The 16009-nt window shown below is 31.5% G+C and overlaps 1 protein-coding gene across 10 annotated transcripts in view; it reads right to left on the bottom strand.

The window, feature by feature from the left end:
* htt (huntingtin) overlaps positions 1-16009 on the bottom strand; it is a 303204-nt gene that overhangs the window by 171967 nt on the left and 115228 nt on the right. For all 10 annotated transcript variants that reach the window (XR_013028209.1, XR_013028210.1, XM_076501072.1 and 7 more), the window contains 3 exons: positions 13618-13803; positions 8531-8757; positions 5345-5468 (listed from right to left, as the gene is read on the bottom strand). Coding sequence is in view for 8 of the 10 variants with exons in the window: in XM_076501072.1 (XP_076357187.1) it covers positions 5345-5468; positions 8531-8757; positions 13618-13803 (537 nt within the window). In the remaining 2 variants the exon portion in view is untranslated. The remainder of the gene's footprint in view (positions 1-5344; positions 5469-8530; positions 8758-13617; positions 13804-16009) is intronic.

Raw genomic sequence — 16009 nt, 5'->3', positions numbered from 1 at the left:
TCAGCAATTGTTAAGCAAACATAAAAGCATTTTCTGATATAGCCAAAAAAATTTAAGTTATAAATAAACTTCATTACAAGATATCAAAATACAAGAATATTAAAAAAATGTTGGTTTTTCCCATCAGATAGTTTGTTTTATTCAGTTCTAATGAGATTAATATCACACAACATAAAATCAATTTAACAAAATTATATACATTTCTATTACAGAATGTGAGTCACAGAAAAAAAGAATTTAGTAATCAATTCTTGCTAGCTTCAGATTAAATATAGTTATTTCATTTATGTACAACTGATGTGAAGGTCAGAACCAACGTTTCTCAGTATTATCAGTCACACTTTGATGTGATATTCTAAATGTTGTCTACTCAGACATCATGCTTCAAAAGCTAAGGTATCTACATTATAAGAAATATCTCATAAATAACTGATGTAAATAGCACATCAACTTTTGTGATTTTAAAAATTATCAGTCTTGGAATATGCACTGTATTATCAGATGCATTACCTACATAAAGCATGCTTGATTAGCTCAGGCATTCTATACCAAAATACTTTGATATCATTTTAAACACATTATGACAATAACCATACAAGCACTTAGAGGCATCAGTATGTATTTAAAAAATTCAAAGTTTGGGAATTTTCAATGTTTCAGTATAACAGCAATCATGGTTTTCTATTCTGATTTTTCAAGACACCAACTGGAGATTTGGGACATTGTCAAATAGAGTTGGGGTACACACTCCTTGTGCCAGTGTCTAGCAATGCCTCTGCAAGCATCGCTAAACTGTCAAGAATAATTCAAAAAAAGAGAAAGCCGAGTGAGTTAACAGTTATTACATTATGGTACATTTTACTTCTTTAAATTATGGTCTTAAAAAACATGAAGTAGATCAAAATGTTACAAATATCAACAGGAAAAAAAAGGTTTTTCTAAACTTTAAGAGTTTTTTAGACTCCAGAATATCCTAAATTTATGAATGTGCATTAAAAATGTTTATTATTTATCATGATTTTGAAAAATGTTAAAGTGATAAAATAAATAAAAATGTCAGAGTAATTAGCTTATTACATTACTTTTTCAAACATAAAATGGTATTAAATGATCTATTTTAATTATGTGAATGTTTGTAATAGTTAAATTTACTAGAATTGTCTCTTTAGTTAGATTAACTTGCAACAGCTATTTGACTTTACTTAGCTTAAGTAGTAAGATTTACACATGGCGTTTGTCTTTTTTGGTCAAACCATTTGTAGCATGGCAACAAAGTGGTTTTAGACATAGTAGCATAATTTTAAAGAACACTTTATTAGTTTTGTTACTTTAGTCTGTGAGAACTACATTTTGTATCCACACACCACTTGAACCACATATTCACTTGTTCAAGAAACAGTATTTGATCATTCTGGATGATTTATTTGTTGAAGTACATCAGCCAATCAATTGTTTTGTTTAAAGCTAACTGTATCCTAAAGACTGTTCATTTTTTGAGTTACCTTGCCTATCTTACTTTATATAGATGTAGTGACCAGGTCAATATAATACGTAATGGTAATCACGGCTTAGTGTGACATCCTACATATAAAACATGCATGCTACTACATAACATGTTTGAAGTATTAAAATACAGCACTTTAGAAATAGTCAGAAATGAATAATCTCTTCTTATTTGTAACCTTGCTATGGTTGGTGATCATTTCTTTTTCACACCAAGAACAATAAGCCTCTTCCACCATGATATAAGCACGGCTGTTACATGCATATGCACATTCAAACACAATTCACCAAAGTATTCCTTTTAAATAATCTAAACAAATTAAGCTCCAGATTTTTAAATAATACTGTTTGTTCATGGTGAAAATTTCATTATTTTGGAACAAAATAGTATAATTTAGAATATCTGAACTTAGAAGCAGACATGTTAAATTTAAGAAATTAACATTTTTTTAATGTAATTTTTCAAGAAAATGCAAAACACTACTTATGCATTTAATACAAATACACAGAAAAGCAAAAAAATTAAAAATTTGGGCATGATGATTTAAAATTTTAGATATGTTAAGGTTTTGTTTTGACCCTAAAATAACTCTATGATCCACACTAGCTATAAACATAGCATGTGTAAGTCTTGCTAGCACAACCTTAAAACTACAACATCTTTCTTTTCAATTATCAAATACAGAATATTGAAGTATATGTTCTGTTTAGCATAAGCAAAAGATCAACTTTAATGTGGGAATGTAATAAGAGAGATGTAAAAAAATTAGCTAGACTGAACAGATAAAAAATTAGGTGGTGCTTTAAACCATTGACAAATGTATGATCTTTACTGTGAAAATATAGAAATGGCAAAAGATACAGATAGAACATATTGTTCAGAAAGAGTTTAATGAAAGAGTTTCTACAAAAAAGGATTCATGTCTCTTTTCATCATAAGTCCACACAGGTTTATTCAATTAATTTAGATGCAACTGACAAAACAAATTATTCAGTTGTTAGAATACAATCTGTGATAACTTTACTTAAAACAAAATGCCACTATACATTCTTTATGGCTATACTTACATTCTAGCTGTAGCTATCTATCTAGTCTATCTTTGCCTAACTTACTTGAACTGCATTTTGTATGCGTATTTTTAGCCCAACCAAAACTTAGAATTTTCTGACACTATGAGATATTATGAGGTAATAAGACTTAATCAAAACAATAATAAAAAGTTAGAAGGTTCTAGTAACACAATGTAATAATATAAGTATCATTTCACAGCAATGTCACTTATGTATCATTTTTTACACAGTTATGTAGACAAACCTGCAATAAACTCTAAAAGTAACTAAATTTAACACTTAAACTACACAGTTGTATATATCTAACAGAAAATGTATGCTGGAATTGCTTTCACATACTAATCTAATAATAAAAATATAATATATGTAATATATGCAAGTACAAAATAATGATAATTAATTTTTTTTTAATTCAAAACAATTTTTAAAATTATAACTTACAATAGTAATCAAAAAATGGAGAAGTCATCACTTGGTATCTGTTCTACAAACTGTCAACTCTTTCCAACCATTAGCATAAAAGATCAGTAATTGATTGATACAAGAAATAATTACATGCTATGTTAATATAAGGAAGACTACAGCTGGGATGACATTTCCAAATGAAAAGACAATTCCAATAAACAAAACAGAAATTTAGTGTGTTTTTTAAATAAATTAATATTTAATATACAAATATAAAGAAATTATCTACATGACAATAAGAAACCCACTTGAAGTAAAAATGTATTCTCAAGATGGCTGGTACAGGTATTAAAACTTTAAAATACAGTACAGAACAACATCTTGACCTTCTTAGGTCATCTTCTGGGTAATAAAAAAAAAAGAATAGGAATACAAAGTACAATACTTTGTGTAAATTAGTTTGGTTCACTTGCAGAACAGCTAATGAGAATATCATTAACAACATAGGCCTGAGATTCTTTTACTGTCTTGAAGTTTTTACATATTCTACAGTAATTCCTGTATTTTGAATCCAAAGATGTCCATTTTTTGCCATCATGTTGGCAACCACTGGCTATAGGTTTCTTTATACCAATCATGATGTGAGAATCTTACCGATCCTTCTAGAACCCATGAAAAATACAATGCTTGTATATAAATGGTTAACAGGCCATATGATGTGCCATTTCCAGATAGCATTTGTTTGTGTGTGCACTTTGATGTTATTTCTTCTTTTCAATATCATTTATTCATTGCTATGGCACCACGATTGTATATAAATGGTCTTAAACCTATTCTGTTATATCTGTGGCAAATTTGTTGTAAAGAAACAAATGCAAAACTTTTAAATTCCTAAAACAGCATCTTATGGATACTTTGAAATAAAACTTGGAGAGCATGAAAAGTCATGGACTCCACTAAAAGTTTGCATCGATTGTGTTGAAAAGTTAATACAATGATTAAGTAATTAAAAAAAGTATTTACCTTTTGAAATACAAATGGTCTAGTGTAAGCCTAGAAACTACAGAGATGACTGCTGTTTTTGCTCATAAAATATGCAAAGCTATAACACTCAAAATAAAAGGGAAATTTCTTATCCAAACCTTCAGTCTGCTATAAGACCTGTTGCTTATGGACCTTATATACCAACACTTACTCCACCAGAGATTCTTGATACAGGTTTATCTGATTCTGAATACGACGTCAATGGAACTTATGATAGGGATTGTTTTCAACCTGAAATATATGATGAACAACAACTTTTCACACACAGTGAACTTTATAATTTGATAGATATTTGAGCCTTGTTAAGGATTCTTCAGGGAGTTAGGTGTCCAGTTCATTTCTTACACTCACATACTGACTATTTTCCTGAAAATTTCAGTGCTGTCAGTGAAGAACATGGAAGGTTGAGCATAAGCTTGAAGGCTTATTATTACTGGTTATTGAAATAAGATGCTCCAGAAGCAATACTTAAAAACAAAAAAACAACAGCACATAGTTTAGAGGCTAAAAGACATAGATTTCACAAAAGAAATAATCAGGATAAATGAAGATAGGTGGATATTTGTTTGACATCAATGTTCTTCCCTTTTCTTCAGTTTGTTCCTATTTTTGTTAACAAACATAATAGTAAAAAATTTTCATTGTGGTAAATGATATAATAATTTGATCAACATAAGTGTTTTTATTTCTTCATCATCTGTAAAATCTCTGTAAAAAATGAATATTATTTTTGAAATTGGTGTAACTAAATTAAGGAAAATCCATTATTAAAATTAAAATAGCTTTTACAAAGTTGATATTCACAGGTCTCTGCAATCAATAAAGGAATAATCAAGACTTTTAAACAATAATAGAAGATCTGTACTATTCTTTTCTATGTACCAATGACCTTCAAAATTAATCCAGTCTAGAACTTTGTATGTAGTAGCTGTTCTGTAAGTTTGGTCAAAATACATCCCCCCAATCTTGAAACATCCTGTTCACAAAATCTGGATAAACAGACTGGCACATAAATAGGTGTGGAAGGGGGCATAATCATATTTAAAAGTTTACAGTGAATGTTAATTAAGTTAAACTTTCAGCATTCACAAATACAAAATTCAATCTGTTCACATATATATCATGGAAGTTTAGATCAATACTTTTAAACCTCACACTAGATAAAACAGATATGATACATATAGTATTTAAAAATGGATTTGTTTCATAAAAACCTAAAATTAAAAATTTGTAACACACATACTTGTACCTTCTAGAACTTCAATACCAGAAAAATAGTAAGATATATGTGAATAACATATATAAAAGGAATAAATCATACCCTTATAACCAATGGTTCAAACAGTCTTATGTGAGAGCTGAGAGAAGCCTTCTCGCCTCTAGACCCTGATTTCAACAAAGAGGTCAGTTTTCTTTCACTTCTTTTCCTCATCCAACTTAACCAACTTATCAAAAACAAGAAATATAACTTGTTGATTTTTAAGACAAAGAAAACACACTACAAAATAGACAAGAGATAAAAGCACCAATATAATACATCCGACACAGATATTTAATTTTGTTAATTAAAAGTCTCTCATGAAGCGATAACATTAAATTCAAAGTGATGTTCAACAAAATAAGCACAGAAAACAACATGTGTACAAACTAATACTACCTTTACACTTTAATCCAGGTACATCCACAAAATTGTCCAAACTTAAAACAATTACATAAAATATAAAACTTAAAAATCACTATTACATTGATGCTTACCCTTACATCATTCTGATATTTTATTATAAATATCTTTTAAAGTTGTTACTAATTATACAGGATTCTGAGTTATTTTTAAACATATTAATAACTTTCCAAGTTTCTTTATATAACAGTTTTACTTCCTTGCTATCCCCTTTAATAACAGTCTTACTTTACCACCATGTCCACATTACCAGTTTCACTCTCCCAGTATGTTCACATCACCAATTTTTACTTTTTCACCGTATCAGCATCACCAGTTTCACTCTCTCACAATGTCAACATCACCATTTAATACAAAATATTTTATAAACTATATCTGTGCAAACCAACTGGTTTTTATCTTGTGCATATCTCTCACTGAACTTGCCTTGTATGTTTATGTAACCATTAACAGAGGATATTTCTAACCTATCTTTATAAAAGCCAACAGCTTTCATGTTTCTCTTCTTAGTAATTTTACTTTCTATCTACATCTTCATTGTTAATTAGTACTGGTGATTTCTAAGAAAATAATATACAGTCTATCATTAAGTAAACAAATGCACACTACAGAGAAAATGCAATTAAATGTTACACACAACAGAAGGAGTGCAATATTACCACTAGCATTCAGTGTATCAATCTGACCCTTGTAATATCTAAATCAGTAACAAAGTTACACATAGTAATCACAGAAACTAAAGTATGGGCATGTGGGGGTTGTACTCAACACCTAGGAAAAAATTTTGATGAGGGTGTCCTTTGGAGGTGACTGTTTAAAACACTTTTATAGGATGAACTGCACATGCTTTTAAGGATTTACATCCAATGACTAGTAATAAGTGAGTGGTAACACCAAGATATTCAAGTTGTAATTATTTACTCAGGCTGAATAAGTAAAGTCCTCACTTGGATGATAATCCTGTATTGTCTGATCAACTGGTCATTAGCACGGTTGATAGATGGCCTTTCTTGTGATATATCAATTAATATAAAAGAAATCCTTTCAAACAACACCCCTTTACATAACAACAACAATTTTCTATTTTTTCATTGTTTGCATGCAATTCAATGAGTTCCTAAGAAGATGGTTGCTAAACCAAAATGTATCCATTCTTCAATAACTGAGAATATCTGGACTAGTAAAAATATAATAATCCCTCAAAATGGTGAAGGCTGTGACAGGAAATACCATGCCAACTGCTGCTGATGTACAATATTTTCTAGTCCAAGGAGTGTCTTTAGAAAAGTTACTTTGCCATTACATGTCACATTATGAATATAACTTCTTATGGTAATTGGGAAACACTTGGAACTATGCAGCAACAGTACTAATCACTTGGTGGGGGTCATTCTTTACACTTCTATCACAGCCTCAAGAGCCTGTTCTATAGTTTGGGGCAAAGCTTTCAAAGAACTCTTGTTTTCCAATGTGGCTTGAACTGCATGGTCATCTTATTTTATGAGGCAAAAGTACTGCAAGTGACCTTACATTTTCTTACTGACTGACTATTCTTCTTCTTCCAGACAATGCAACTTTATGAAAACTTGGTTAATTCAAGAAATTTGTTTTTTGTGACATGATTGTTTGTATTCTATTGGCTTTATCAAGCTATGTGTGTATTTGTATGTTGAGGTGTTATTTGTACATAAGATCACGGAGACAGTTGATTTGCTTTCTCAGGTAATGTCTATTTACTATTTGGTACATTGCATAGATTTCCAGTTACTCACTTTCCACAATACTTTATATAGAAAGTTCTGAATTTATTTTTACAGAAAACAATAGCATTCAAACTCCCTGTTTTCTCTAGTTTCGCATTCCAAGCATGTAACTCTTACAAAGTAATAAAGCATAATTATAAACAACCTATAAAATTTTACTTTGCAACATATCTCTAGTATCAGTTTAGAAATATTTCATAGTTACCTCTACACTATTCAATATCTCATTTTATTTTTCTAACTTGCTTCTGACATATTAAAAAAAATATTTTTCAACAAAACCTAAAATCTTTCCATCTACTCAGTATCACCGGTTTTCTTGCTTTTCATCATTAATTAATACAGTAGACTGCAAAGTTGCTTTTACAAGAGCCAACTGCCCACTTCTCCTTATTGTGTCTTTTACTTTGTCTGCATGTTATAATTACCAATTATTAAAGGAAACTTCTATTTTATTTTTAAAAGAGCCAATAGCTTCATCCATCCACTTATCACAAGTTTTCTTATCTCATATGCTTTGAATATCAGTTAATGTAGACTTCCAAACAGTGTTACAGAAATCAACAACTTCACACTTTCTATTTAACACTAGTTGCACTTCCCAATTTAAGAAAAAAAAAACAAAACAAACTAAATTCACTTCATATGAACCAATATCTCCCAGTTTTTATTTAATTAGTTTTTTAATTTGGTGTATGTCTTTATGCCTAAGTAATAAACAATATTTCAGTTAGTTTTATAAAAATTATTAAATTCTCTGTTTTCCATATTTCTTTTATTTTCCATGGTGATCTTTATTGACTCTTATTACAAGAGATTTAATCATAAGTTTCCACATAAATTAACAAACATTAATCTAATTAGAAACAATCATCCCAAATGTTTCATACTGTTAATACTTTTTGTCAGTTTCAAAAACTATATTTTGTGATAATCTTATGAGTACTTTATCTATACAATAACCTAATCAGCCACTGATAACAAAATAATTTACAAATTTGATCACAGACAAATTTTTTAAATGTTTTCCAACATAACACATATGTATTTACTGGAGTATTACCTTCCTAGCTGTTCTCCATCACCAGTTAAAAGAAGTGGTTTAGCACTACTACTAGACAAAGACTGTGTAAATTCAGTGTAAGGTACAGTGAAACAGCTGTGATAAAGTCCAGGATGAACAGCAGTGCTCAGTCGAGCTGCACAGCCTGGTTTGCAGCTTGTTGTATTTGGTTGCTGTGACCCTTCCCACAGAGCTGCTAGGTTTGTGCCAAACAGAGACTTTAGCAACTGCATATGTAATAAAAAAGACTGAGTTACTTTGTTTATAATTTAAACATTTGAAAATATATTTAGATCTGCAGATTATAATTACAAAAATTCTCATATGACTAATACATTTTTCAGAACAGGTGAGCTAAATGACAATTTTAAAATTAACCTCCTCAGTGAGAAACAAGCTTTGAATTCTAATTACACTTTCACATTTTCTTCAGAAGCTGCATGAAATGATAATTAAACAAATATACACCTCACAGTAAAATGAAAAAAAACAAGAAAGCTTTCACAACTTGTTTATTTAATAATCAAATGTCTATATTCCATGTGTAGAGTGCAAAATAAGCAAGCTTTCAGAAATTATGTTTGAAAATAAGAGACAGAATCTGTGTTCTGCTATAGCAATAAAAAGAGATGAATGGATGATATATATATTTATACTTTACTGATTAATCAAAAAAGTACAGTATCAATACATGACAAAAGAGGAGTCTGTTTGAACTATTCCCACAATAATTTCTATCATTCATTATATCTAATGTTATCCTAAAACTATTGTTAATGAATAAATATTGCACTTTTTCTGATCTTCTATTACAATATAAATGTGTTCATAGTTTCAGATTTGGCTTCCATATGAACAATTTGAACTTCCTCTACTAGTGGATGAGTAGGACACATTAAAATAAAAATATAATTAAGTCAAATTCATATGAAATAAACAAATTTACAAACTGTAATATATGTTTTTAAGGACCAAAAAATTAAGATTAAACCAAAATTTTATGTTTGAAGCTACACAAGCACTTTTAAAAAGGAAAAGTTCTTATGAAAAAAAAATTTTTGCTAGTATCATTCATGAAGTTAGAGAAACATGTAGATTAAAGAAATAAACTTAAAACAAAGATATGATACCCTATGACCCAGGCACATTTAATGAGTCAAAGTAGTAGTACACTTATTCTCACAAGCTAAAAAAGTTATAATTTTCCTGTACTGAAAATGTATTTAGGATAGATAGTTATCTTCAAACACATAAATAACTATTCTTGTTCAGTGCTGACTTCTCTCAACTGGAATTGACCTATTGGAAAAACATTCTCTGCATAGAAAAATTACAGCTTCCAATAGAGTGCATTATTTCCACTCACATAAATAGCTGAATCTCACACTGAATAGGAGGAGAGGTCAGTGCAAGGTAATGTAAGAAGTATTATATGAAAATATCTGAAAGACACTGTCTCATGTTAAGGAGTATCTTTCAGACACTTTCATATGGTGCTTCTTACATTACCTTGCACTGGCCACATATTTCTATGATGGGTAAAAAAGTATACTTGGATCAGAAGTGATTTCTGATCCAAGTATACTTTTTTACCCATCATAGAAATATGTTGCACATATGGGCAGAAAAACAAAGGAGCACATCTGACCAGACAGTAATCTGAACCATACAATTTTTATGAAACTTTACCTCAAAAAACAACAGCTAGTAAAATTAAAAGGATATGCCTTAGGTGTAGAGTGGCTAGGGTGTTAAGGATCACATTAACAAGATCCAATTAACCAATGCTGCTGGGAACTGACATCCACTTGAAAGTAGGAAGAGAATGATAACAATGATAAGTCAAATACAATCTAAAATCTGGCTACTGACAACTACATGGTGGTAAAAAAGAGGATCATGCCACAAGTAAGGCAACTACAATCCAAATCCCAGTACATGGGAAACCTACATCCATGTAGAGGCAGTATAGAGGTTCATACTGTGTTCACCTTAATAAAATAATTGATGGAATAACAAGAGTAGAAACAAGAGAAAAATACTGAGACCTGTAATACACACATGAAGACATGTTGATTGTTTCAACTCTAAATCTAAAACCCAGCCACTAGGAAATAACATCCATGTGGATGGTAGGATAAGTGATAGCAATTGAAGAAGGGAACAGAAATTTTGACAGCACAATCCTATTTGTTTTTGTTTCACATTGGAGGATAGCACATCATCTATACCAGCAGAACACCAACACCCTGCTCTCAACTGACGGATTTTATAATCATTTTTGTATTTTGTTTGTATTTCATTAACTCCTTCAGAAGGATGCCTCACAGTCCACCCAGTGGCTTGGAACTGGTAAGTAGTATGGAATCTCAAACTCCATCAGAAGATATTAACTGAAGATATTAAATGAGAATCAACACATTAAACAGTGCAATGTGTGACTACAAAACACTAGCTTTAAAAGCAGACTGTGCTGATTTACTCAATACAAGGCATGGTAAGGATGGGTAGCTTTACCCATGTAGTCCATGGGTGAGTATGGTCCAGAACATACACATTTATAAAGAAAATCCATTGCAAAGATAAATGCACAAGCAATCTTGTGGAACACCTCATTTCTGCAGTGTGGTGTGTGTTGCATGGCCACTTAATTATAATATGCAAGTTGACAAGGCCTTGCAGTCTGGATTTGATCAGTTAAAGAATACATGGTGATAACCATTGCCACTTAGTGGGAACTAAACAATGAGTGATAATAAAAAGGTATATAACAGCATCTGATCAAAAAGTAGAGGATAATAAGAAATAACTTACTGGCTACAGGCAATAGCCCAAAGATGAAGAAACTGATATCCTATGCATATAGTGAGAGACAAACATATTAGTGGTAGTCTAAATGCCCAACTGAAGAATTTCCTCCAAGAGACAATGAAGACAAAAAAACCAATGAAATGAAAAGGTGTCAAATTTGATGAGAAGACGTCCTGAACAAAGTCTGGAAGGAAGATGATAAAGAGAAATAGCTAACTGAATTAAAAGCCAACCCCAATTGGTGAGGGTGAAAGGAGAAAGATCATAAACAGCAAATGGTTATTTAGAAATAAAGAATTGGAAATGGGCACCACAAAAGGAAAACAAGCAGGCAGTACAACAGTGAATAGTACATACAGGACCTAGAAGTCTATCTAGATCAGGGTGAGGATAAATTCTAGAATTGAAAAGAAGGAAAATTGGCAAAAGGAGGAGTTACTCTCATGAACTGCCAAAGTTTTGAGGATAGAAAAATGATCTGGATAAAGGAGAATATATGAAAGATGACAGAGAAAGTAAAGCATCAACAGCAAATAAATTAGACCTCCAATGTCCACTAGCTAAGAAAAAAAGGAAATATGTCTTAAGGGAATGGTTAAACAAGGAGCATGTTGAAAGTGGTTTGAATGTAGACAAAGTGAGGCAGTGAAGTATCAAATTTAAACTCCCAATATGGAAAAGTAGCTCACAACAGAAGATGATGAATCCAGAAGAAGCACATCAATAGGAAATTCATAGGAGAGGTAAACCCTCTATGGTACCAATAAAAACAAAAGATGTGGAATAAGGTTGCCTAATAACCAGAGATTAAGGATACAGAAGACACCCACCCAATCAAAAAGCCATCTGAGGAAATATACAATATGAGGAAAAGTAGGTTCAGCATGGAAAAATCCTCTACCCAGAGACTAGTAGTGGAAAATGTTCCATTTACATTGATACATGTTCTTGGAGGAAAGGAAAATGGAATGAGCAAGAAAAGAAGCTACCCATCAAAACAAGGTAGATCTTCTCACCAAGGACCATATAAAAATTAACCAGAGCAACAGGACAAGGCACCAAAAACCACAACAGAGGCAATTTGTGGTTGAGGGATATGGAAAAAGCATCAATGTGAAGAGTACCCCACAAGACAAAGTGACTGTAAAACATCAGGATTTAGAGATCACTATGTCGGACATACTTTGTCTGGACGTGAAAGCCAATCCACAATAAAATTAAAAGCATGTGCCCCAAAAAAAGATCCAGTGTTTGAATATAGAGGCACCCTAGTGATTGAGATAAGTATTATCAGATTATTTCTGGCCAGATAGAGAAAATGAATCAGAGTATATTGTAAAGGAATAAGTTCTGGGATGTTGATATGATAAGCCTTCTTGGCCAAAGACCAATACCCTGAAGCTTTCTGTTGACTGACCAATGCCCCTCATTCTTTTAAAATGGGTAAATCTGTACAAAGAGGAAGTGAGACACCTACCAATGGTAGGAGGAAGCATAATAAGAGCTGTTAATCTCTCACAAGATGCTTCTGGTCATTAAGTGTGCAACCTAAAGGGATAAGGGCTGTTAAGAAAGACCACATCTACCAAAGCAAAAGAACCTCACAAACTGTAATAGAGGAGCAGTAAGAACATGGAGAACTGAAAGCTCCATCAAATGAAATAGAGAAAAGATGCTTGGGCCCAACTAAGATAGATGTTGAGAAAATACCGAAATGAACAAGATATTAGGTAGGTCAAAGAAATAACTTCTTCAACTTGATTAACTAACCTGCTCTAGCAACCTCCAAGTGTAGCTGATGAGTGTGACGTGCAGACTCCTATTAAGAACAGGCAAAAAATAGTTAGTCATTCATTTAGTGACAAAAGCACAACTAGAGAGCATGTAAGTAATGACAGAATGATCTGATTACCCAACAAAAGATATATGGGCTTGAACCGGGATTCGAACCCGCTACGCTCGGATTACAAGTCGAACGCCTTAACACGCTTGGCCATGCCGGACCCAGGTACAATAAAAAACATGAAACTAGGCATGGGTTAAACATACAGGAAAATTGGGAACTGCCTCCCAGAGGATTAACTAATGTATTTTATTGGAGTACATTTTCTGGTTCTAATTTGAATACTGTATACAGTGATGTTCTTTTGTATTCAGTCAGTCTCACTGACCCATATACTGGGTGTTAATATGCTTTTTCCCTAAAACTATTATTAATAAAGAAGTATAGTAATTTCCCTGATTTTCTATTAGTATAAAACAACTTGTCACCCCACCTGACGAACACACTGTATGGTAGCACATGGTTCTATGGCAATGGAAGCTTTCAAATATCCTAAAATTTCCTCAGCATGCTTTCCCATTTCTTGAAGGCCAGCTATTTCTAGGATCTGTGAAAGAACACTTACACATACTCGCAAGAGTCCGGAAAATTTCTCATTACCATGAAAATCTGCAGAAATCTGTAAAAGTAAAGAGGAAAAATAAGAACATTTTTTTCCTCCTTGTGTTAGATAACAATCTGAAAAGTGTAGTTTTCTATAAAATTTAAAATGACAATCTCATGTAGCTATTGGTAACTACAATTAAAAATGTATAAAATGAACTTTGACTTTGGTTATAAAATATGGTAACAACACCAAAAAAATGTAATACACAGATTAATTTTATTTTGTTTCTTCTACACAAGTAGTAATTTGTTTGGCAACTGGTTTTCCACCATAGAAACTGTAACAACAATGACAACATTCAGGAATGTCTCTAATTTGTGCATTTACAAATAATGAGGAAAATATATTATTAATATCCATTCCTGTAGCTCAAATGTTCAATGATAGCGTGTAAAAATAGTTTGTAAAATGTCTGTAAATTACATAACTGTTATACTTTAGATGTGTCACTTATAACAGAAATATATATAAAGTTGAACCAGAAATGAATTGCTGTGGAGAAGCATATTATTAAAGCATTACTTACTGAAATTAATAGGTTTTTTTAACAAAGATCATGTGACAAAGTTTCCCAATTATATTTGAACATATAGAAACCATCTTTTTTAGTTTATTACAGTAATATAGCCTTGCAATAACCATGTGGTATTTTCAGTTAAAATAGATTTACTGAAAGATTAAATTAGGTAAACCCACTATATAACCAAAGTTTGGAAACATGTTACACAGTAATAATGAGCTCTGCTAAAACTAACTTAGCATGCGCTCAAAAATTATTGATCTAGACAGGTTGTGTAAAAACTGCATTTGTTTAGACAAAACAAACAAAGCAACATTTGTAAAACACCTATAAATGATAAATAATAGTTTTTACTGGAGTTGTTGGTTGATAAGAATGACTATACTTCCTCAAGATTTATTCCTAAGCTGAATGAAACAGTCAAGATGGATCAGATTAACTGAATCTCAGATGACTTAGTTGAATCAATAATTTCTCGCTAACACAAAGCAACTAACACTACTCATATGACTAGTTATTCCCATTTACACATAAAGTAGGTTGTAATCTCAAGGTATTGCCTGATCTACCATTGGAAGATACTGTTATCAACCTTTGTACACAAGATGCAGCTTTAATGCCATGCTCCTGATGGATAGATCAAGTGTTACCTCCATGAAATAACAAAGAACAAAGTTAGCCAAAATAGAACTCTTCTTCAACATCACACTTGAAAAAAAAAAGCTAAATATATCTCTAAAGACATCCGCAGTTAAAGAATGATTTACCAAACCTGAGAATAATTTTATAAAAGAAGCCTGAGAGAACAAGTCTTATGTTTATTTATCCAACTCGAAGACACTAATAAACACCCATCTTCTCTAAAACATTTACTAGTTACTGTTTCAAGACTAATTTTCTTGGGAAATTAAGAATGAAGCTTCAACTATGCTTTCTAAGATGACATATTGCTACATTTTAAACTGGTTATCAGATCCAAGCCTAGAACAAGAAACTGCTACATTTTAAGCTAGTTATCACACTCAAGTCTAGAACAATACTGTCACACTTTACACTGGTTACCAATAACCACACTCAGGCCTAGAATAATACAATACCACATTTTCAACTGGCTGTCATACTCAGATCTAAGCCAACAGACTGCTACATTGTAAAATGGTTATTATAGACAGATCTAGGATAAGAGGTTGCTCCATTTTAAATTAATTATCACACTCATATCTAGGATAACAGACTGCTCAATTTTAAACTGTTGCTGTATTCAGGTCTAGGACAAAAAACGTTTACACTTTACAGTAGTTACCATACTCGTATCCAGAATAGCAAACACTCTACATTTTAAACCATACTCAGCAAAAAAAGCTTTGCAATTTTCATCTCTTCTGTTCACTTTTACAGTTGTAAAACTCTGGTTATCATATATACTGACATTCACAGTGTTGTAACTATTCAATACTTTTTACTTCAGTAGCATTATAGTTACTTTTGCATACACACTAATAAAAATCAATAACTTAGAACAATCACCATAACTGATGATTCATGAAATATGAATGAATGAATGAATGTTTTGAACTAAGGTTTATTTTTAGATAAATTCACAATCAACAATAAAATAAAATTCACTCTGACAGTTATATTTTATACTCTTACTCAATAAATATGTAACTGTTAACCTAAAAGAAAGGTTTTTACATA

The sequence above is a fragment of the Tachypleus tridentatus genome, chromosome 5, assembly GCF_004210375.1.
Source record: "Tachypleus tridentatus isolate NWPU-2018 chromosome 5, ASM421037v1, whole genome shotgun sequence".
Taxonomy (NCBI): Eukaryota; Metazoa; Arthropoda; class Merostomata; order Xiphosura; family Limulidae; genus Tachypleus; species Tachypleus tridentatus.
Note: the sequence above shows the minus strand (reverse complement) of the source record. Positions and strands in the feature narration are given on the sequence as shown.